Source organism: Mastacembelus armatus, chromosome 8 (assembly GCF_900324485.2).
Source record: "Mastacembelus armatus chromosome 8, fMasArm1.2, whole genome shotgun sequence".
NCBI classification, from domain to species: Eukaryota; Metazoa; Chordata; class Actinopteri; order Synbranchiformes; family Mastacembelidae; genus Mastacembelus; species Mastacembelus armatus.
Genome location: NC_046640.1, coordinates 9351895 through 9373609, shown reverse-complemented (window position 1 = coordinate 9373609; position 21715 = coordinate 9351895). Strand labels below are relative to the sequence as shown.

Genomic DNA, 21715 nt, shown 5'->3' with positions numbered 1-21715 from the left:
TTAAGTAATGTTAGGTATACTTATAAACCGCAGTGATGTAAATCTACTTATTCCATCCCTGATAAATACCTATTGAGCGGTAAAACAAAAACCGCGTTAGCTGCTGCAGTACAACGGTAACAAAAGAGTTTAACTTTGGCTTTTCCGACACTATTGGAGGCAGCACAAGTTTACGTCACTGTTGCTCCGCCCCTCTAATGCCGTGCGCGCTCCAGTAGAAGGTCTTCGACCGAGTAACAGCGCGTCCCCGCGTCTGTGGGCTCTAATTTACATAGTTTAGTAATCAGAAATCCCTCTGGGAATAAATCCATGGGATTACAGACGTGCGGACGACGGACAGCCGAGCGGGTGGAAAACATGGAAACAACACTGGACTGCGGCTTTCGCGACTTGCTGGAAGCATAAAAGCGGGTTCCGGTGGCGATATTTTTTCTGTCAGGAAGTTTGACGTATTCGGTTGAACATTTATTTCTTGCTTTGTTTTGTTTTGGCTGAAGAAAGTTGTGGACTGTCGCTGGCTGCAGACATCGTTTAACAACTTTATGGCATCCTTCACACTAAAGTCAGGTAGTTTCTCATATGAGTCATCCAGGAACCGTAATCTAAAGGTCCGGAGCTCTGCGAAGTCCAAAACATCGATGGAGTTTATCCAACTCAACTTCTGTTGGCATTAAGGGTTAGGGTTTTTTCGTCTATAATAAACAAATACAGGCGGTTTCGTTTTATTGCAAGTGTGATTTTAGTTTTTGTTACTGGTCTGAACTCCATTATGTCGCCCTCTGAATCAGATTCCTCTGTGCTTGTGTTTTAGAGCTGAGGCCTTAATGGTTGTGTTTAGGTCCATATTCAAGGCGATGCATTTGTATGTAATGCAAACATAAGGTAAAAAAAAACACATCTCCAGCCTAGAAACTGTTAGACCCAAACCTGGCAACACGGAGAAGGAAAATCTGCAAAGCGAGCAGGAAGAGAGGCCATCAAAATCACGGAAATCGTACGGTCTTTTCCTCTGGCGAGCTGTTAACGCACAAATGGATGACGTGCAGGCCATACAGTCATGGTCACATATAGCTGGGTAGGTTTTGTTCACGTTTAACGCGGTTATGGGAAGCGACTGTGTGTCCCGCCGCCTGAAAGCGCTGACATCCAGTGACACTTCTGAAGATGTTCTGGACATTTGAGTTTTCCAAAGATCCGACGCTGGACTGGAGTAAAAGTTTGTTTTTGGGTCCCAGCTGGATCAGTCTGATGTAGGATTTTTCCATCGGAACATTTTGTGCGTAAAACTCACGGCTGTTTGTTTTTACAACCCGGGAAGTACCCGTGTGTGTGTGTGTGTGTGTGTGCACTAACTTTCCGTTGAAGAACACGAGCCTACGTTACCTGGGGGGTCAGCCCCGCCATGGCGCCCACACAAACGCGCACACTCCCCGGTGTGTGGATCTGACCGAGGACACCCACGGATGTGAGCAACAGCCTGCGTCATCTCTGCCTCGAGACACCGGTGATCGGAGCGACCTGCGCGCGGAAGAAGCGCGGTCCTGTCCTGACCGAGATCATCATCGCGACAGGTGAGGGTCGTGTGGTGTGCACGTGACAGGGAGGGCAGGTGGCGAGTGAATCCTCCGTGTCTTATGGGGAGAACAAGCTTCCTGCTGCAAAACTGTGTTACTGTACTGTGTTATTATTAATTACATTGTGTTTGCAAGATCAAAGGGTCTATAATGCTTTTCACTCACTTCAAATATTTTACATTCCACTGGAAAGGCAGCACAGTGGTTTAGTGGTTAGCACTGTTGCCTCACAGCGAGAAGGTTCCTGGTTTGAAACCCATCAGGGGCCTTTCTGAGTGGAGTTTGCATGTTCTCCCTGTGCTTGTGTGGGTTTTCTCCAGGTACTCTGGTTTCCTCCCACAGTCCAAAAACATGTATGTCAGGTTGATTGGTGGCTCTAAATTGCCCATAGGAGTGAGTGTGAGTGTGTGAGGTTGTTTGTCTCTATGTGGCCCTGTGATGGACTGGGGACCTGTCCAGGGTGGACCCCTGCCTTTCACCCAAAGAGAGCTGGGATAGACTCCAGCAGATTCCTGTGACCCTGGTTAGGAATAAGTGGGTATAGATGATGGATGGATGCATGGATGGATGGATGCATGGATGGATGGATATTTCACTGGAAATGCAGAATGGTCTGTTGATGTTTTTTTTAATAGCAAGTGGTCAAAAGTAAATAGACGGGGAGCCTTAGAAAGTTGCATTAGAAAATATCATAAAATCCATTTTAGTCTGTGCTTTCAGGTAATAGATTGTTTGACCCTGGCTGCATGTGTTCCCTTTGTTTATTTTTTCTCTTTGTTTGGACATTCATGCTTTATAACAGCAACAATCTGTTTGCAGTTACACAGTAAATTCAATGATTTAATAAAACAATTACAGAAGAATAACATAACAGAACTCACAACTGGTTAAAACACTCACAAACTTGTATGGATGAGTAATTGACTATGGGTTTAAAGTGACTGATCAAGGAGGCATTTTAATTTTTGCAGAAAAGGAAATGAGACAGTTGCTTTAACAGCAGTTTGTGTGGTACCTGAAGCATCATGGAACTAGCCGCAGTAAGCAGACCAGGGGGAGATGTAAGACGGCGGTGAATTCTGAGACATCCACTAAAGAAACACCTACAGAAAGCTATTTACGGTCTGCTGCGTTTTTTTTGTTTTTAAAATATACACACTTAAATATAGCCCCCACAAGCTGCAGGCCTCTAGTTGCTAAGTGTTTGAGCGAGTTTATCAGAACAACTTGGGTCTACAAAGAACATATGGACCTAGAATGAGTTACAGGTTTATGTAAATGTACACCTGTGGAGAGTGATACAAAGATAACAAGTTAAGTAGCACTATGTAACAAATGAGAAAGCAGGTTTTGCCAAGTTAAAGTCTACGCATAGACTGTTGCTTTTAAATTATTCCCTGCACAGTTACTCCACATATCACGTCTACTGCCAGTAGGTGATTTAAAAAATATTGGACTAGTTAAAAAGGTGCCACAGTAGCACTTTATTCTGAATTGACACTTTCATCTGATTGTTTCATATTTACAGAAAGCATAACGTACACTGATGTAACCTTGGGAAGGTGGTGTCAGAGCCACAGATCCAGTGTGGCTGGACCTGAGCAGGTGCTTAGATCTGTGACTTGATGTTTCTATATGAACGGATGATGACTGCACATCAATGCGGAGTGACAGAGCTAGACATTATGCGTGAGCCACAGGCTGGTGTCACTGAATGCGATGAAGACGTAAGACTCGTGTAGGAGGGTTTAATGAATCCTTGTGTGACCCTTTGGCAGCTCTCTCAGCCTATCACGTTGCTCATGCTTTAGCTCCACCCAGGCTCCACACCACAGTTACTGTTATTTTGCTAGAGTTGAAAGTTGAAAGTCAGGCTCATTGTTTCAAAAAGTGTCTCCAAAATCCTGAGTGTCCTTGGGTCAGAGAGTGTTACTGTTATGGGATGTATTTCTCTTGATGGCAAAACACAGTTGGGTTTATGTTACTGATATCTGTATAAGTTGATTCAGTTATGAAACACTGAAGGTCCTCCAACTATTTTACCAATTGACTCTTACATGTTGCTTTATGGACACACAGAATAAGCAGCATTGAGATTGTACATAAACTTATCTATTTGAAATTTATATTTGAGAGCATCTGTGTGTGTTAATACACTACAAAAGGCGTTTGAAGCGTCAGCCAAGGCAAGCACTCGCTCTTTGTTGAGATTGCAGTATTTAAATGCGGTGGGCCGACCTGAATCAAAAGCACATGTGCACCTGAAACAGGAGAGACATCAGGCCAGGGGATTTTGCTGTGAAGCCCTGAGTCCAGATGCATCATTGGCTAAGGACAGAGTGAGGACTGCGGCTGGGAAAAACAGCATCAGACTAAACACCTCTCACAGCAGACAGAGAAGTGAGGGGGGAGAAATATCCATGTAAATCCTGCTAGTCCTGGAAATGTGATACAAGGAAAATAAAGCAAGCACAGCTGACTGGACTGGTAGAGTGTAGCCTTCTTCTCCATTGAATTCCCTGAACTCTGTTTGGAGGCAATTAAAATCAGGAGAAATGGGAGAGAAAACGGCAGATCAGGGATTGGACACTGAGGTTAATTGGTGTAATGTGAGTTTTTCTTTCTAAACCCAACAACTTAACAGTTTTTAATGGAGAACAGTTTTTAGGTAGAAACGGCATAATGGCTCTGAATTCTGCGAAGTTACTGTACATCCACGTAGCTGTTATGTTGGAATTGCACATCTCATTAACTCTGTTATTTAGCAGGGGGAAAAAAATGTCATGAGCATAAGGTTCGGGGGGGTTGAAGGACAAAAGTCTTTGGCATTTTCTCCGTTGGCGGGGAACACGAGAGTGGCAGAAGCTTGAAAGCAACGTGGCAGCACTCTGCCAACCACGGGCGGACGTGCCTGGCATTCCTGTGGGTGATTATTACCCAGAAATCCACAGAGTCAATGAGTTGCCTCAGGTGCCGACGCTGCCCATTTTATCCATAGAAGTAGTTTCCTTCATCCCATGTTTTCTTCCCCCGGACAGTTTTCTAATTGTTCAAATGAACCCTCAGACCTCAAATGACAGCAGCCTCTTCTGCGCCATCCTCAGACACCACACATGCCAAGTCTCTGGTATTCCTCTGATAAGGTATTGTCCATAAGTGACAGATCCACATCGTATACAGTTTGGTATTAAACACTTCCATTCATTCAGTCACAACAAGCCAGACAAGCTTCTAACACCATAACAATCTCTGGCCTCAAGTTACTGTGAAGAAAAATGATAGCAAAGAGGTTCATGCGGTGATGAATGATGAATGAACTGGATTGTAAATGTTTGAAAATAAAAGCGCTGGTGTTAAATCAAACTCAGTATCAACAGATACCTGAGTTGAGGAACTAGAACTAGTAGAGAAAAAAAACCTCAGTGCATTCTTGTTAGATATATTGTCTGATAATCAAGTGTCTTTTTGCTTTAGGTACCTGTTTACACACAAATAACAAGAGTTGTGTTTGTTAAATTAGTTTAAAGTATGTGGTTTATTGGCACAAATTTGGGGGAAACCCTTTCCACTGAAGTGAATGTCTCAGTTTCTGGTGCTGTTGACGTCTTGAACAGGACAGATGATACTGCCCTGGTAACATCAACAATAGACAGCTGAGTTAGGTTTGTGTAGTTTGTGCAACCAGATATGTTTAAAGTTGGCAGATATTTAAAGTGGCAGAAAACTCTCCATAAAAACATTTTTCCCATATGAAGTGTGCCAGACTGATCGCTGCCAGTGCAGCTTGAGTTTCAGCCGTTTCCAATTGTCATTCTTTCTCATGGGCAACACACTCGAAACACATTCTCACATGCACTGCACACTTTCTTCATTCAGTCAGGAAAAAAAAAAAAACCTTAGGTCTGTCTTCTGCAAGTTTGGGCTACATTTGCTGAGGAATCAAACATGAAAAACAGTTTGTGTTGTAAATGGAAGGACAACCACTGTGACATACCCGACTTTCCCCTTTTGCATATGGCCTCCTCATTTTTGTAATGTTTACTATCACGCTGGTGTTTTATGGGCTGGGGTACTTGCATACTGACAAGTTTTATGAGACTGATCCTTTGTCATGTTATCTCCTGTCTGACTCACTGACTCACATCCTTCTCTTTATCAAGTCGACAGTGCCAGTTACTACAAGCACTTTTAGGTAACTAGTTCTGTTCTGTTCTGTTCTATCACTGCAGGCTCTGGTGGGTTGCCACAGCTGAGACGAGTTTCAGAAGACTGGCTTGTAGACCACGTACGTCACCACAATGAGTAAGTCTAAGATCTGATGTTAGACAGACATTTCTGTGCATGGTTTCCCCACAGCATGAGATAAAAACAGACACTCGCACCAAACACCATCCCTGAGGCCGAATCCTGTGCGAGCTGCTGCTGCAGACGCTGTCGGGCGAAGGATCGCTTTTTTCGGGTGTGGGGGTCTGGTTCTCTCTGCTGCCCTGGAGCTGTATGATGTCTGTCCAAGCTACACAGGGAGAATATTTTCTCTTCGTGAGTTAGTCCAGCCACGGCAGAGCTTGCCCTGAGATCAAACATGGGAAGAGGCATATGAAAAACACTGCAGTCCTTCCCTGGCTCAGGCAGCCTGTCACAGGATAGTCTCAATGTGGCCGCAGTTAAAGATGACTGACTAATAGTGTCCTTGCTGTTTTAGTGCGGAGCTATGTAATGTAGGAAACTACCTTAATTATGATTTTGATGAATACTTATCAGAACTATTAGGCATGCCTGATTTTATTTTATTTATTTAGTTCCTCTTGGTGGCCTGCCAAGAAGAACCAGAAGTTCTAACCTTTTTTGTGGAGAAAATAGTTTTTGTAAGTCAGGGGTTGATATGTGAACCAAAGAAAAACAGAGAAATACCAGACTTGGGTGTATGTATTTATTGCAACTACTACACACTAAACAGCTACACAACAACAACACAAAGCACATCAGCTAAACAAACATTAAAGAAGGTCCAGCAACAACAAGAATATTGAATGAAACACTGTTGATACTGAATGATAGGAAAATACACTGTATAATTTATTATGCATTGAGTTAACATGAGCAAAGGGAAGTTACCTGCATGTCTGTAGAGATGCTGCTTGGTGCTGTTAAGCCTGACACGCGGTACATGGCCCTTAGTGCCGTCCACCCGTTTGATCCTGCACTGGTGAGGGCTCATAGCTCTCTTTCTGTCACACACACACAAACACACATTATCCAATATCCAATCTGCACTCTAATTGTGTATTTCTCCCAACTCATTATCCTCTCCAGATGAGAGGCAGGCTCTCCACTCTATAATGAAGGACCTGGTTGCCCTTCAGATGACACGGCGCCAACCTGTTTTGTCATATGACAGCGGCAAAACCAAGACGCCGGCCCAGACTAACAGACAGGTGCGTTATAGCTGCGTCACCACAACTTGAACTTTTCAGAAGACTGTAAGCCTGCGGGTGGTTTGGAAAGAATAACGTAATTAATAATTAGAACCTTTTATTAGTCAGATAGCCTTAGATATCTGAAAGAGCTGTTCTTTACTTTGTACCAACAAGCATTTTCTGTCAGTCTAAGGAAGCAACGTAGCCATGTTCATTCATAAACTCTGAGCTTCAACCACACAAATGTGGCATCTGATATGATCAGCCGCATGTTTTGTTCTGGCCAATACCAGTGTGTCTGCAAAAATGTCGAAAACAAATAAAACTGCTAAAAGTCCCAAATTGCTAAGGGGAAGATGACAAATGATAAACCTAGCTGTGCGGGGTTTTTATCCACAGCATGCTTTTTCCAACCATCCGTTTGCAAACAGTTGCATCACTAAACACACAGGGTGAAATTTAACAGCCTCTAAGTTGTGTCCAACACAAATGGCACTGAATGTAGAGGTCAAGAGGGCCTAATATGTAGACAAAGTACTTTTTTATTCTTGTGACTATGTGTGTGTCCTCCGACAGCGGCTATAATAAAGTGCCATATAATTAGGTATCATCCGTTCAGATTTATTCCCGCTGCATTTCCCCTGGCCCACACAGTTGGCTAATTTATTATAATAACCGATGAAATCCCAAGGTAGCCACCCACCACTTCACTACTCCTTCATCTGAAAGTTATTAATTCCAGTTATTTTCAACTGCTTTTCTAAAAATATATTCTGCACATGTGGGAGAGTGGCTTATAGCCCACCTACCCTCACTTGTTACCAGTGTGATTGAGGTACAGCCGCAGAGAAGAGCCAAAGCAGACAGCTCATGGGCAGGATAGTATTTACTTACGACCAAAGATTTTCCTCCTGGGAAATAGAGTCTGCACCATTTTCCTAGCTCAATAACCTAGTTTGTGGCTGTTACAAGTGGAAGTGGGTTTTATAAACAATGAAGACATAAAAGAAGTGGAGTGACTCGTCCTCTGAGTAAAGAATCTTTGTGTAAAAGACATCACATGTGCAAGTTAGTCTTAAAGTAGCAAAACTTCCAAATGCCAAGCCATTTTAGTAATCTGTGACACCTATGATGGTCTATGGATTTTGTTTGGGGTGAACATGACTCACAGAGTACGGTGCCACCTTTTCTATGGAACTTTGATGACCTTTGACCTCCTGTGTGCTCCTTGACCTTTGTGTTTCTGCTTTCCCTCAGGATGATGTCAGGATAAAGTTTGAGTTCTCAGGAGAGAGGAGGTGAGTTTGTGTTGGGCTTTACTGACGTGTAGAAAACAGACATTCATGTATCCATAAGTGAGCAAGTCTTGTCACATGCTCCTGTTCATGAGAAAGAACACATCCCAGAGTCGAACACACACTCCAGCACTTAATTCAGACTGGTATGTGAGCTGGAAAATGGAAGAGGAAAGGACTGTGGTTAGTCTGTGGCTGCTAGCACAAACCACAAATATGCAAGGTGTACTTGCAGGAATCTGCACTAAAAACACTCACTTAAACAGCAGCTTCTATGTAGCTCGAAGTCAGTTTCGTTAGCGGTCTCTCCTAATCCGCCTGTCTGTATGATTTCTTGGTTTTTCTTTTAATGTGCAGGATCCTGATGTTTGGCCGACCTGTGCAGTTCGAGGAAATCCAGCAGAAGGTTAAATCTGTCTTTGGGCAGCAGCTAGACCTGCATTATATGAACAATGAGGTAAAGTGGAGTCTCTGGTTTTACCACCTTGTCTCTCTCCACTCATTCTGTCCTTCCCCAGCACTCTCTCAGTTAAACCCTGCATAGATTGGTGATTCCAGACATGCTCCGAGGGCAAGTATTAGACACCGACTGTTTATTGTTTATGTGCAAAGGTAGTGATTCACTTTCTGTTGCATATTTGGGCTTATTGTTGTATGTGAATATATGTTTCAATATTTATATAGTGATTAAATATTTGCACAGTTGCAAGTGCTCCCTAGCCTTTGTATGTTTGCAAATTGTTGTATGTGTGTGTTCACATGTATCATGTGTGTGTGTTTGTGTGTGTGTCTGGCAGCTGTCAATCCCTCTGCGAGGTCAGGACGACCTGGACAAGGCAATCGACCTACTGGACCGAAGCTCCAACATGAAGAGCATCAAGATCCTGCTGCTCACTCAGGAGCACAGCAATGTGAGACACATGCACATGAACATGCACACACACACGCGCGCACACACACGCACGCACGCACGCACGCACGCACACACACACACACACACACACACACACACACACACACACACGCACACAGCCTGGGTGTGTAGTTACGGTCCATCATTACACCACTGCCATTTCGTCACAGTCTCATGTTGTGAAAAAATGGAGGTTCCTCATTCATTTAAATTACACTAACTTGCCTGCCAACATGATTGTGGTTTTGTTTAAAGACAGGTCTTCTCTCCCCCCTGTGTCTCTGACTCCAGGCCTCCTCCCCGTCCCACCATGTGCCATGCAAACAGGTGAGGATCAAGTCCTCCCAGTCCACCGGAGACGTTAGCACGGTGTACCAGTCCGCTGAACCCAGAGGACGCCATCTGTCAACTGGTACATATCTTCAACTTTTATTCAGAGCTGTGTCTGACCCTGTCTGCAGCAACATAGTCACGCTGATTCAAAGCCAGCTAACGTAAACATGATAATTCTCTCGGAAGCATTTTGTTTTTGTCGTACCCCTTTGTAGCTTCTTTACTCCCTCAGTTATTCGTCCAGTTGCTTTTTCTCTGTATCTATGTTTCTTTGTGTAACAAACCTTATTACATGGATGTGTTCTGTATGAGCATAGTCTCACATTTCATCATTACATGAGCTGATGTACTCTAAGCACATTTGTGCACCTTTCAGTCCTCAGGTCTGTAAAGTCCAGATATTGCTTTACATTCTTATTTTTCATCTATATAAGTTTGTCCTTTCTGCTCATCAGTGCTGTCTAATCCCAGGTTCTCAGAACACGGGGCGCAGCTCACCGCCCCCTGGCTACGTGCCTGAACGGCAGCAGAGGATCGCTCGTCAGGGTTCATACACCAGCATAAACAGCGAAGGGGAGTTCATCCCTGAGACCAGCGATCAGTGTGTGAGTCATTGCCTGACAAGATGTGTTTATAATCTCAGACACTTGTAAATAACAAACCTTCAGCAGCTTAAGACCCATTCTGATCTCTGAAGCCATGAAAGTTTCTCGGCTTATTTTCAGGTATATTGGGTACATTTTCGGTGTCAGAATGGTAGTGATTATGAAGACCTAAAACTTAATTTGTGAGGAAAAGGTCAAACAAAGCATTCGCTAGGTCCCCTAAATGATTCAGCTTTCCAAACATAAATTTTGTTTTAGGGTGTATTTTTCTTTCATGCGTACACAAATCACATTTGTATACACATCCTTCATTTTCCACTGTTCCCTGTACAGGTGTTGGATCCCTGGAGCAGTGCAGAGAACTCAGTCTCTGGATCCTGTCAGTCTCTGGACAGCAACTCAGACAGGTCAGGAGCAAAACCTGCCTGTGACCAGGAACTCAATGTTCATTACATGTTTTATTACTTTATTGTTGTGTCAATACAAAATTTCATTCCCTGTAACCTATTTTATGTAAACATTAAATTTGTCTGTGTTTTAGTTTGGGAAGCCTCTCAACGTCTCTTTCTTCTTTCCTCTGCTTCTCTCATAGCCCCTCACTGAGGAAATCTCGCATGCACAGAGCCAAGAGTTATCCTGATAATCGTCAGGAGTTCTCAGGTGAAATGTTGTTAATGCTGAGACAAACTCTTTCACATTCACAAACCCAGTAATCTACAGAAATCTACTCTAGCGAGCAGCGTTTGCTTTTTATTCATACAAACAGTTGACATTTGATCAGTGTTTTCAATTTCATATGTACTATGTTCTTCTTTTAAGTACCAGCTACAAGGGAAAGTAATAAACAGTGTAATCCAGCTGACCTTTGACCCTTTGATATCTGCCTTCAGACAGGGAGAATCATGTGTATGACAGGGTAGCAGGGAAGGGAGGCACCTATCCCCGTAGGTACCATGTCTCACTGCATCATAAGGACCACAGTGAAGGTAGGACAACCAGTTTATGTGAATAGTCTCTTGATGGTCTATCTCTCTCCGTAGTGTTTCTTTCCTATGATCCATCATGTGATATAAACCTCAGCCAGCCTCTTTTCCGATCTCATTCAGGCCGTCGAACATTTCCGCGGATCCGTCGCCCTCAGGGGAACCTGTTCACTCTGGTGCCTTCACGCCGGTCGCTCAACGGCAGCGAAGAGAGCTTGGGCAGCTGGCAGCTCGTCGACGCCCAGGGCAGGCTGCGTCCCCAGGATCGTTCTGTTGCCCACAAATGTGAGCGCTGATCCAGCCGCACTCTAAACAAAAAGTCCTTTGGAAAATACACTTTTTCAGGATGACAAACATTCTCAAGAGATAAATAAATGACACACTGTGGGATTCAAGGGATACTAATTTTTCTATTGAAGCTCCCTATAGAATTAGTTACTAGTAAAATAAGCACCAATGGACACCTCTTCGACATTTTGGAAAATACACGTATTTGCTTTTTTAACCAGAGTTAAATAAGAAGGTAGATATCGATTTAAGCCCGGTGCATCCAGATGTTTAACATAGCTTGACACAAATATGGTGGAAACTGTGGGACTGTGTGAAGGTATAAGTGAAAACATAATAGTTTTTTATATCTATAAAGACATTTGGCTTCAGGTTACTGTCTCTTTTCCGTGGTGTGTGAGATAGGATGTTGTATGTTTTATGAAAATGAACATCTGAGTATGTTTATGTGTTGTGTTTTTTTTTTTTTTTGTCTGGTTTTTTTTTTCAGCTCCCAGTGCTCCGGTGACATGGCGGCGCGGGAAGCTTCTGGGCCAGGGAGCGTTTGGACGAGTTTACCTGTGTTACGATGTGGATACTGGGAGAGAGCTGGCTGCCAAGCAAGTCCAGTTTGACCCCGGCAGTCCTGAGACCAGCAAGGTGAGAGATACCAACTGGGTATGCTGGTATACTATATACTACTATATTTTCACAGGGACACCATGTTTAGTTTCTCCATTTCTGTTTCTCATACTGTTTTCAATTTTTCTTGTTCACGGCTTCGTTTGAAAAGAAATATTGCATGTTTACATATTTGCCACCTCTGGTTCTGGTTGCACAAGTTACCCATTATCTTTAGGAAATGCTGTTGTGTCATCTGCCTGCTATTTGAATAATTCATGTTTAAAAGCACTGGAATAAAACAGTAAAGAGAGTGAACAGTTTGTTGATTAATAACAAATCACAAGCCTGCCTGTTTACACAGCAAGAATGACCTCATATGTTGTGCATGCTGATCTTTTCAGGCCTCTATGCTGGAATGCAGGTGATTAGCATGACCGACTGAGTGTGGGATTAATGCATTAACCATTTAAAAAATATCCCTGCTTCAGTTTTAGCTCAGGACTTCAGCAAAAACATTACAATAACCAGTCTGCAGGAAAGAAATCCAGAAACTCAAGAAGTGGAGTGTATCAAAGAGGTTTTCTTTCCTTCCTCCACCCTTCTCCCCCACCCCCGTTCCCCATTTTAATGTCTTTTCCTGTCTGCCACAGAGAAAACATGCACTGTCACTTCCTGTATCTGAACGGAGCCGAGTGTTGTGGTGTTGGTGGCGGGTGGCGTTTCGGCGTTGCCTTGGCCTTCCATCACCCCTTCATACTCCCACTCCCTCCCCCAGTTTGTCGCAGATGTGAATCTGTTATTGTTTCTATTAAACCGGGGATTAGTTTGCGCCTCCCTCCCTCTCTCTCTCTGCCCCTCTCTCTGTTGTGGCCTCGTTCTCTGAAGTAAACACAGGAACTTCTTTTGAGGAACTGTGCTGTTGCCTGTTGTTTACTCTCTGCTTTAGGTTTCACTTTTGGCAGAGTAATAAGTCACTGACTAACATAAGTCACTGTTAGTCATACCCCTGTTTATGGTTGTGTCTGTTTGTGGAAACAGATATGACCGAGCCTGTGGGGAGTAGCCACAGCCACAAAAAACATGCATTGTCTGCAACTGAAAACATTAAATCAACAAAGACGCACTGTTCATTCATGATCATTTTAATTTTTCATGTCTGAGCCCGTTGTTTGAGTTTTAAATGCGTATTTTCTCATTGTTTCTGTGCAGGAGGTCAGCGCTTTGGAGTGTGAAATCCAGTTGCTGAAAAATCTGCATCATGAGCGCATTGTTCAGTACTACGGCTGCTTGAGGGACCACAATGAGAAGACCCTCACTATTTTCATGGAGTACATGCCGGGGGTGGGTTTTCTCAGGCAACTCAACCAGTCACATAAGAGCATGAAATAAAACAGAAGAAAAGAACAACGATCAGGTGCCATGGCTTAACATTTGGAATTTTTATTAAAGTAGGGAAATAAAGAACTTTAGGCATTCAGAAGAATGGGGCAGATTTCCTGTGCTCCCACCTGAAACTGTTCGCAAGACTTAAAGAGAATATTTATGGCTCTTTTGAACCACAGGAACAACTGAGGAATTTTACCTCCGCTCTGACCCCAGATACCTTGTTTCAGTTTGGTTCCTGAGCTGTAATTACTGCATGTTTACGTAGCCAGCTGGCTTACCTGTCTAAAATCGAGCAACATGAAGACATCATGGAGGCACTAAAAAAACCAGCTGATGTTGGTGTAGGCGTCAGACAAATTCGCTAACCGTTGCAGTAAAGCCACTGGTTTTTGATCTTTCGTCAGTCTAATCCGACTAATCACTTCATCTCTTCAGGTCTGTTAGAAAAACAAACACAAAAGTACATTTCACAGATATCTTTCATGAGCCGTGTACTTTGGTGAGATAGTGTTTTTTTAAAGGAACAGTGTATAATACATGTGCTTTTATTTTGTATCAGGGCTCGGTCAAAGACCAGCTGAAAGCCTATGGGGCCCTGACGGAAAATGTGACCCGGAAGTACACAAGACAGATCCTGGAGGGCATGTCCTACCTGCACAGCAACATGATTGTACACAGGGACATCAAAGGTAGTCCTGTTTAACTACAGGCACCTGAGCATTTTGCTGTTTAGACATCAGATGAGTGTTCAGACAGTGATTTAATATCGAAGTGTTTTTGTCTTACCAAGTGTGGAAGATAATTGGTGACAAAATATTTCCATGTTCCTTATCAACTCTGGCTCTCAGGTGCCAACATCCTGCGGGATTCAGCGGGCAACGTGAAGCTCGGAGATTTTGGCGCCAGCAAGAGGCTGCAGACCATCTGCATGTCTGGCACCGGCATCCGCTCAGTGACTGGCACCCCCTACTGGATGAGCCCAGAGGTTATCAGCGGAGAGGGCTATGGCAGGAAGGCTGATGTCTGGTAAGACCAGGAGATACTAGTTTATCGAGGAGCTGTTTTTAGTGATAGATTTCTTCCTTCCTCAATTTCCTACAGTAGCTCTTTCATCACAAACAGTGGAGCAAAGAAATATGATACTTGCTAATAATGCTGGTTAAATCCAGTTATGTGACTGACAAACATGCACAGACGTCATTGCTTAGTTTTAGCAATAATTTGACTGAATTGACTCTCATTTAAATCTGTGTCTTTTAACTATTCCCGATAACAACTGTTCAATTGGAAATGGGGACAAAGGTTGCTACATGTGCTGAATGGGTAGAAGTAGTTTCATTCAATAAGTTCATTGTAAGAAGGATCCCACATCACGATGGGCTGTCAGGACGAGACATGAATGTGAAAACATGAAAATACCAACCTGTTACTCATAAACTGGCAGAAGCACAGAGCTCTTAAAATGAAAAACATAGAGTGAGGAGCCTGCTGTATGTAACCCTGTTCCTGCCACACTCCCACACACAGCAGACAACTTTCACTTATGCAATCTGATTGGGTGGTAACCCACCAGGCAAGTGATGTGATTGGCTGAAGGCCAGTCAGACAGGTCATAACAGGGTTTGGTATGTTCCAGGTTCCAGGATGGATGGGGAGTAATGTTCCCAGTAGGCTTTGCACCTCCCAAACAGGTGGAGGAATCCTTCTGCAGTTTCCACTAAAAACATTCCTTCATAGTATTAAGTGGCTGAGACTTAATATGTGGTATTTGTTTCAGCTTGTTTTATGACACAGCTGCAGATTAAACTGAAGCAAAGCCAATCATACATGTCTTTTACAGGAGCCTTGGGTGCACAGTGGTGGAGATGCTAACAGAAAAACCACCATGGGCTGAATACGAGGCCATGGCGGCCATATTCAAGATCGCCACCCAGCCAACCAACCCACTGCTGCCCTTGCACACCTCCGATCAGGCACGGGACTTTATCCGCTGCATCTTCGTGGAGGCTAAACACAGGCCGAGTGCTGAGGAGCTGCTCAGACATCCCTTCTCACAGGTTCTGTGCTGAAATCTGCCTGATTTCTGAACTTACGCCTCAGAGCAGCACAGTAGCCTCAGCAGTATCTGTAGCTTCCTTGAAAACCATCCTTGACTAAAAAGCAGACGTGGAACTGGCCTGAACGTCAGAGTTAAACCCACTGACCCTGCGCCATCACTCAGATGGTTCAAAGTAGAGTCAGTGTCGACTCGCACAAATTCAAAGTACCGACAGCTTGACAATATCAGTCAGAGCGATGCTTTGAAAGCCAATGGTATATGCTCCAACAAGAGTCACCACCAGGGGGAAACAAAACACAGATAAAGTATCTGGTGGGCAGCTGATCCTTGACAGATACAAACACATGCACCAAATGCAGCATCATCGAGTCACAGCTCATCCCCCAGTTGTGTCTACATAAAGTATCCACTCCTGTGTTTACATTCACATGTTGGGCAGTTGTGGCAAATGCCAGGAAGTCCTGAAGTGTTTGATTTTTGAATATTTATGTGAGCACCCTTAGCAGGCTTAAAGTTCCGATTTGTCCAGCGGATGCAAAACACCACTGGTGCACTACAGTGTTAACTGGACAGGTTGTTCTCTTTGTTTTTTCCTCAACTTGGCAGTACAGCTCATTTCAACCTTAGAGCTATCACTCTGTTAAAAGCTGTTTGTGAAGCACTTTGCATTTCTAGCTACATGTTTGGATGCCAAATGGAGATATGTGTAGAGTAACTACACTGGAGCTTAATAGAAAAATAATGTTCAGCGGTTTGAAAATATCAATAAAAAATAAGCTAAAGCATGTTTTGGTTTCAGCCCCATAGTAAATAATGTAGCATGGCTTAGTTATCAGAAATTCACAGTAAGAGCCAAATACACACATTTTTCTACTGTCATTAGCCTCGAGGCGATGATGCACTGCAGCTAACAGCTCCAGTTTGTACTGCTCATCTTACCGTTATATTCTCATCACAGCGGCAAAAACATTCCTAGGAATCATTAATGGACAGTTAACCCTGTTGTGAAAGTGTTTTCAAAAATGCTTAGTTGGATGCAAAACTATTAAATATGTGTGTTGGATGATACAGAGGATTGATAACAGAAATGACATATCCTTGCCATATTCCTTGTCAGCAGGTCTATTCAATGATCATCTAGGTTTGTTAATGATTGCTGGGTATTTTTCAATGGTTCTCCCTGTGACTTTAGTGTAACAGTGATAGATGAGAGTCACAAACTGGGGCTGTGAAGTTATCACATCTGATTTAAGTCAGAAATATCTTTGTTAAGCTTTCTCCACTGAAAAAAATCAGCTCCACTGTATTACCACTGTCAGTATTACTGGCTCTTGGTATTAAAACTAACAATCTGGGAATACCTTAATGGATTCTGGGAAATCAAGAAAATCCATGCACTTCATTATGGTCTAAGAATCTGGATTGAATCATATAAACTATGCAGGAGACATGTAGCTTTGTAAGAGGAGCTGAGGGGGGTTTTTTGCTTTGACATTTTTCTTTTTAGCATGACACTTCACAGTCCTGTTCTAGCAGTGTCCTCAGTGCGACTTTCCCTTCTACCTGCCATCCTCCTCCTGCAGTGTCACGGGTGTTGTCAGCTTACAACGTGCCAAAAAGGGACAGATACAGGATTATGTATGGACTTGGTGTCAGTTGTACAGAATGTAAGCATGAATCAGACAATGTTTTTTATTGTTGAGAAAAAAAAAACAAACAAACTAAGGGCCTTAATTTTAAAGCGATTCCTTTTGCCTTTGCCTAAGAGCATACTGTCCACGTGTGTCCGGGCCAAACATTGTTGACTGAGAAGCCTTATCTTAAGGATCAATTTTAAATCAGATGCACTTTTATATAAAATGAATGTTGTTGGGGCTTTTGTTATCAAATTTGATTTGTTTGTTGTTGTTTTTTGTTTGTTTTTTTCACTTCAAATGTGAAAATTGTTTCATTTTTATTTATATCCCCATGTCCGCTCAATTAGATTTTATAAGCAAATATATATCTAAAAATATCTATTTTTTATATCTAGACTGTGTCAGATCAAATGATACTTTCAGGACATGGTGTCATTAAAAGTAAAAAATCATTGAAAGCAACTGGTTTTGCAGACATTAGAGAATTGGGGTTTATAAATGAAAGATCAGTGGAAAACGAACTCTGGCGGCCTGGTTCTTGTTCCGGCTCAAATCCTTAGTTATACATTTAGATGACAGTATTACCTGACAGGTTACGGAAACTGAATCATTTGGCCATAGTGGTTTGAAACTTCAATGAGGTCTCATGAATGAAACCTTTAACGGCTTAACTTACAGAAGAAACTGCTGGGTGTATTTCTTGTGTGATTTCAGTGTTATTAAAACATAATTAAAGTGTGTGTGTGTGTGTGTGTGTGTGTGTGTGCGCCAAAGTATCAGAGCCAGTGTCTTATGTCAGAGTTCGCCATTCAACCCAGACGACGACTTCGTTTATCCCAGGGTTTAGACAACAAGTCCAGTGTTGAATGGTTTTCTGGGCAAAGGCCTTGGTGCTGCTGCCCCAACGCTAATAAGAAAATATTTCCATGCGGCTGCTACAAGATAAAGGCAGCTAAAACATGTTCAGTGTTGGAAAAAGATGCGGTTCTAGGAAAAAAGGACCCTGGGATAAGCAAATGAATACAAACTAGTTGTTAGAAATCTGTATATGTAAATGTATGATTATGTATCATGACAAGACTTGCAGTGCAAAGTCTAATGTATCAAATTTATTTTACAGTAAGAAAAGAAAACTATGTTTATTGACAGTGTTTATAAATATATGTTCTATCTAAGTCATGGCCCCTCTCCAAAGCAAATAAACAGTTTTTAAAAATTGTGTGAGGTTGTTTTTTTTTTTGTTAACTGGTTTACATGTGTAGGATGACAGTTGTGGCCTGTCCACATTCACTGAGTCCAGTAAATGAAAGGACACAGGAGACTGAGCTCATTGTTGGCAGCGAGAAGCTGTTAGATTGATGCACTCGTTGTTCCTCTTTCTCTCTCGCGCTCGTTTCTTCCTCTCTTTTTGCTCTTCTCATGAGGAAAAAACAGGATGCAGGAAGGAGAGGTTTCTGCGGCTGTGTCTGGCTGTGTGATGCGAAAACAGATTGTGTTGAACAAAAGGCCTTTTTCTTGGCTTGACACATAGATGAGGTTTGGGTTTTATTGCCTTTATTAATTGATTCCCCCTCTTTTTTTTAGCAATAAACAAGGAACATATCAAGACTAATATAACTACAGTAGGTAATAACATTTTTAGATTTTAGTGAAAAAATGGTTTTGTCTTTATTTTGGCAATAGGGGAGCTGCCCTGTATATTCATCTTTGCTGTTTTCTTCTATAATGTTTTTTTTTCTCCTGGAAATGATGTGAGCCAATGAGAAAAATAAATGTAATATTCCAATAGGAAAGTAATTTAACGCTGTAGTTTTACAGTGTTTCTTATTCTGAGTTAGGGCTAACCCTAACCCTAACCCTAACCCTAACCCAACCAGTTGGTAGCTGTGTAATCTATTTGTAAAGATTTGTGGTTCAGAATGAATGAAATGAAACTTTGCACTCTGAATGTGTCAGAACACCTACTTATGACCTATGACACCCCCATTAGCCTCAGCTGTACATACAGTAGAGTTTAAGTGTTAATTAGCAACAATGCTACACTAGGATGATGAATATAGTGAACATAATAACTGCAACTGCAAACATGTTAGCACAGTGATGTGTCACAGGGCTGCTAACTTTGCTGACTGTTGTTTAATGATGCTCTCCCATATCTGCTATATGATCAGTAAAAGTTGCTTTTGGCAGGTTACAGCCTGGGATTGTATCTAAATGCTGTTACGTGATGTGTTTGTGTTGTATTCAGTTCTGTCGCTGTGGTTTATTTGGGCCCCCAGAATTCCTGCTGACAGGCAGACTCCTCTAGCTCTGGGCCTGAACTGGCTCTCCACTCGCTTTCTTTGTGGCCCACTGTTTGGACCCAGTGGTGCTGAGTCATTTAGGCGGCCTGTCTGTCCCACTTAAGCCCCCCTGATTTTCAACGCCACCCATTCCCGTTAGGTCCTGCTGCTTCAACACCACTCAAATCCATTAGTTAAGTGAAGAATGGCCTAAAAAAAACAAAAAACATTACAACTAAAGGTCGTGAAAATTTGTATTTAGGTAAAACCACATAAATATGATCAGCACTTACAGACTCTGCACGCACGCACGCACGCACACACGCACGCACACACACACACACACACACACAGGTGTTTTCAGTTACTCTTTTGTATTAGCTCAGTTTGAAGTGGGCGTCATCTCAGCCACCTTAACAGGTGTGACAACACTGAAAGGCGGGTCAGACAGATGTTAATCAAGAACTGCCTTCAGGTACACGCCCACACAGCTCAAAGTCTATAATTAGCCAGATAAATGGAAAACACCTGTGTCAATTAGAGCTAATTTTAAATATTTTATATGTTGTACATGTTATAGCAACGTAGCATTTTTTTAACATAGAGTCATGCTTAGCTTTAAATTTAAAGTCATGCTCTGTAGAGCAACTAGTAACTGTTGTGTGTGTGTAAAGTTTAACATAAGGCTGTTTTTAATTGGAATCACTTGGATCAGTTGGATTATTTTAATCAAAATCATAGAACATCACCAGCCAAGCAAGTAACAATTTCCAACACCCCCCTCTTTTATATTTTTATGAAATCATACATTTTTCAGAACTAATTTCACATATTTAAAAAAAAAAAGAATGCAGGGATTTTGTTCAGAGCTGGATCCCAGACTTTGACTTTTGTGTCAAAGAGGAAAACCTGTGTTTCTTTCTCTCCAAATACTGATCACTTAAAGACCTTTGGCATCACACTTTAGTGAACATTTCCATTGCTGTGTCTGTTTTCACTCATATATAATTAACAATACATTTTTGGTGTGATCTGGCCAGTGTTTCTTTAAGCAGCTTCAGGCTGATGCAATGTGGACATATGAGGACTAACAGAGGTGGCTGACATTAATCTTGTTGGGTTTAGTACAGGCCTGAGAAATAACTGAAGTTTGAGATGAGTTTCAGCCAGCCCCCCCTTTTTTTTAAAGCAAGAGTTGCTTTTCTAAATTATGGCCTTGTTTAGTTCACACCCTGTCTGGGAAACACGTTGTTCATGTAGTGATGGGAGGTGGGGCTGAGACAGTCTTTCCAACTCATTGGTCAGGATTCAATTTGTGGCCATGTACATTCAGGCAGCGGTTGAGGGATGGTAGCTGAGAGGCTCACACTGGGGATTCTGTGAGTAAAATGCCAGAGCACAAAGTGAGCGTCGAGGATTACTCTGTCAAACTTAGCTGGCAGCCATGTTGCCTTGGCCAGAGATCAGTCTGGGTCCAGAGCATTAGGATTCTGCCCTGCACCCCTTTCCCTTGTAAGTCCAGCAAACGAGCTGGTCTCATCATGTCGGGCACATGAATCAGCTGTTTGACTTGGCCCTTTTCTGACTCTAGCAGCAGGGAGGGGAGAGAGGGAGAGGCCGCACCACCCAGTTCTCTCTCACTGTGTGGATGTTTAATCTCCGGGACATATTACCTCAGTGACCAGATCTGAGGCAACTGCCGTGATTGTCTAAAAAATCCAGAGAGCCGAGACAATTAGTGTCACCTTAATGATGCAACCATGCCATTAAGTCTTAGAGATGGAGCCTTTTAAATCAACAAATCTCTGCCAGACATACAGCGTGCCATCTCATTTGACCTCTATTAACAGAGACCAATTCGAATTCAAGACACTGTGTTGTTGTTTTTCTTCTTTAAAAGCAACTACACTCAGAAACCAGATAGTAGAGTCTTACAGGCTTTATTCTCTGTCTCCCAGTGCCACTGGTTTCCACTCCCTGTGAGTTTATGGCCCAGTAACAAAGACGTCCTTTATGTCCCACGACTGTTGTGGTTTTTTACAACCTGTAGCAACATAGCAGCTAAATTACCATAACAGCGCGTCTGCAAGTTAAACTTCAGATTTTTCTTGGACATTATGTAAATGCACTTGACACAGTTCCACGTTTGGATGCATTTTGTTTTGCGACTATTATGTTTATTTTACATCAAAGTTACATTTTGTGTTGCCTGTTAAATACATGTAAAAATCAATATGAATTCACAGTCTCTAAAATAGAAAGAATCAAGAGCCTAAAAATAAAATAAGTGAATCCAATAAATCGAAAATTAAAATACACTTTTAAGTATTTTATGGACTT

The 21715-nt window shown here is 42.4% G+C and overlaps 1 protein-coding gene across 1 annotated transcript; it reads left to right on the top strand.

The window, feature by feature from the left end:
• The first annotated feature begins 219 nt into the window (after positions 1-219).
• Positions 220-18312, top strand: map3k3 (mitogen-activated protein kinase kinase kinase 3). Its single transcript, XM_026324312.2, has 17 exons — positions 220-1571; positions 5804-5876; positions 6888-7009; positions 8249-8289; positions 8644-8743; positions 9084-9197; positions 9491-9611; positions 10004-10137; positions 10471-10544; positions 10730-10797; positions 11028-11123; positions 11244-11405; positions 11899-12047; positions 13221-13352; positions 13957-14086; positions 14246-14423; positions 15238-18312. The coding sequence occupies exons 2-17, from the start codon at positions 5873-5875 to the stop codon at positions 15464-15466; spliced, it is 1854 nt and encodes a 617-aa protein (XP_026180097.1). The 5' UTR covers positions 220-1571; positions 5804-5872; the 3' UTR covers positions 15467-18312.
• Positions 18313-21715: the final 3403 nt, after the last annotated feature.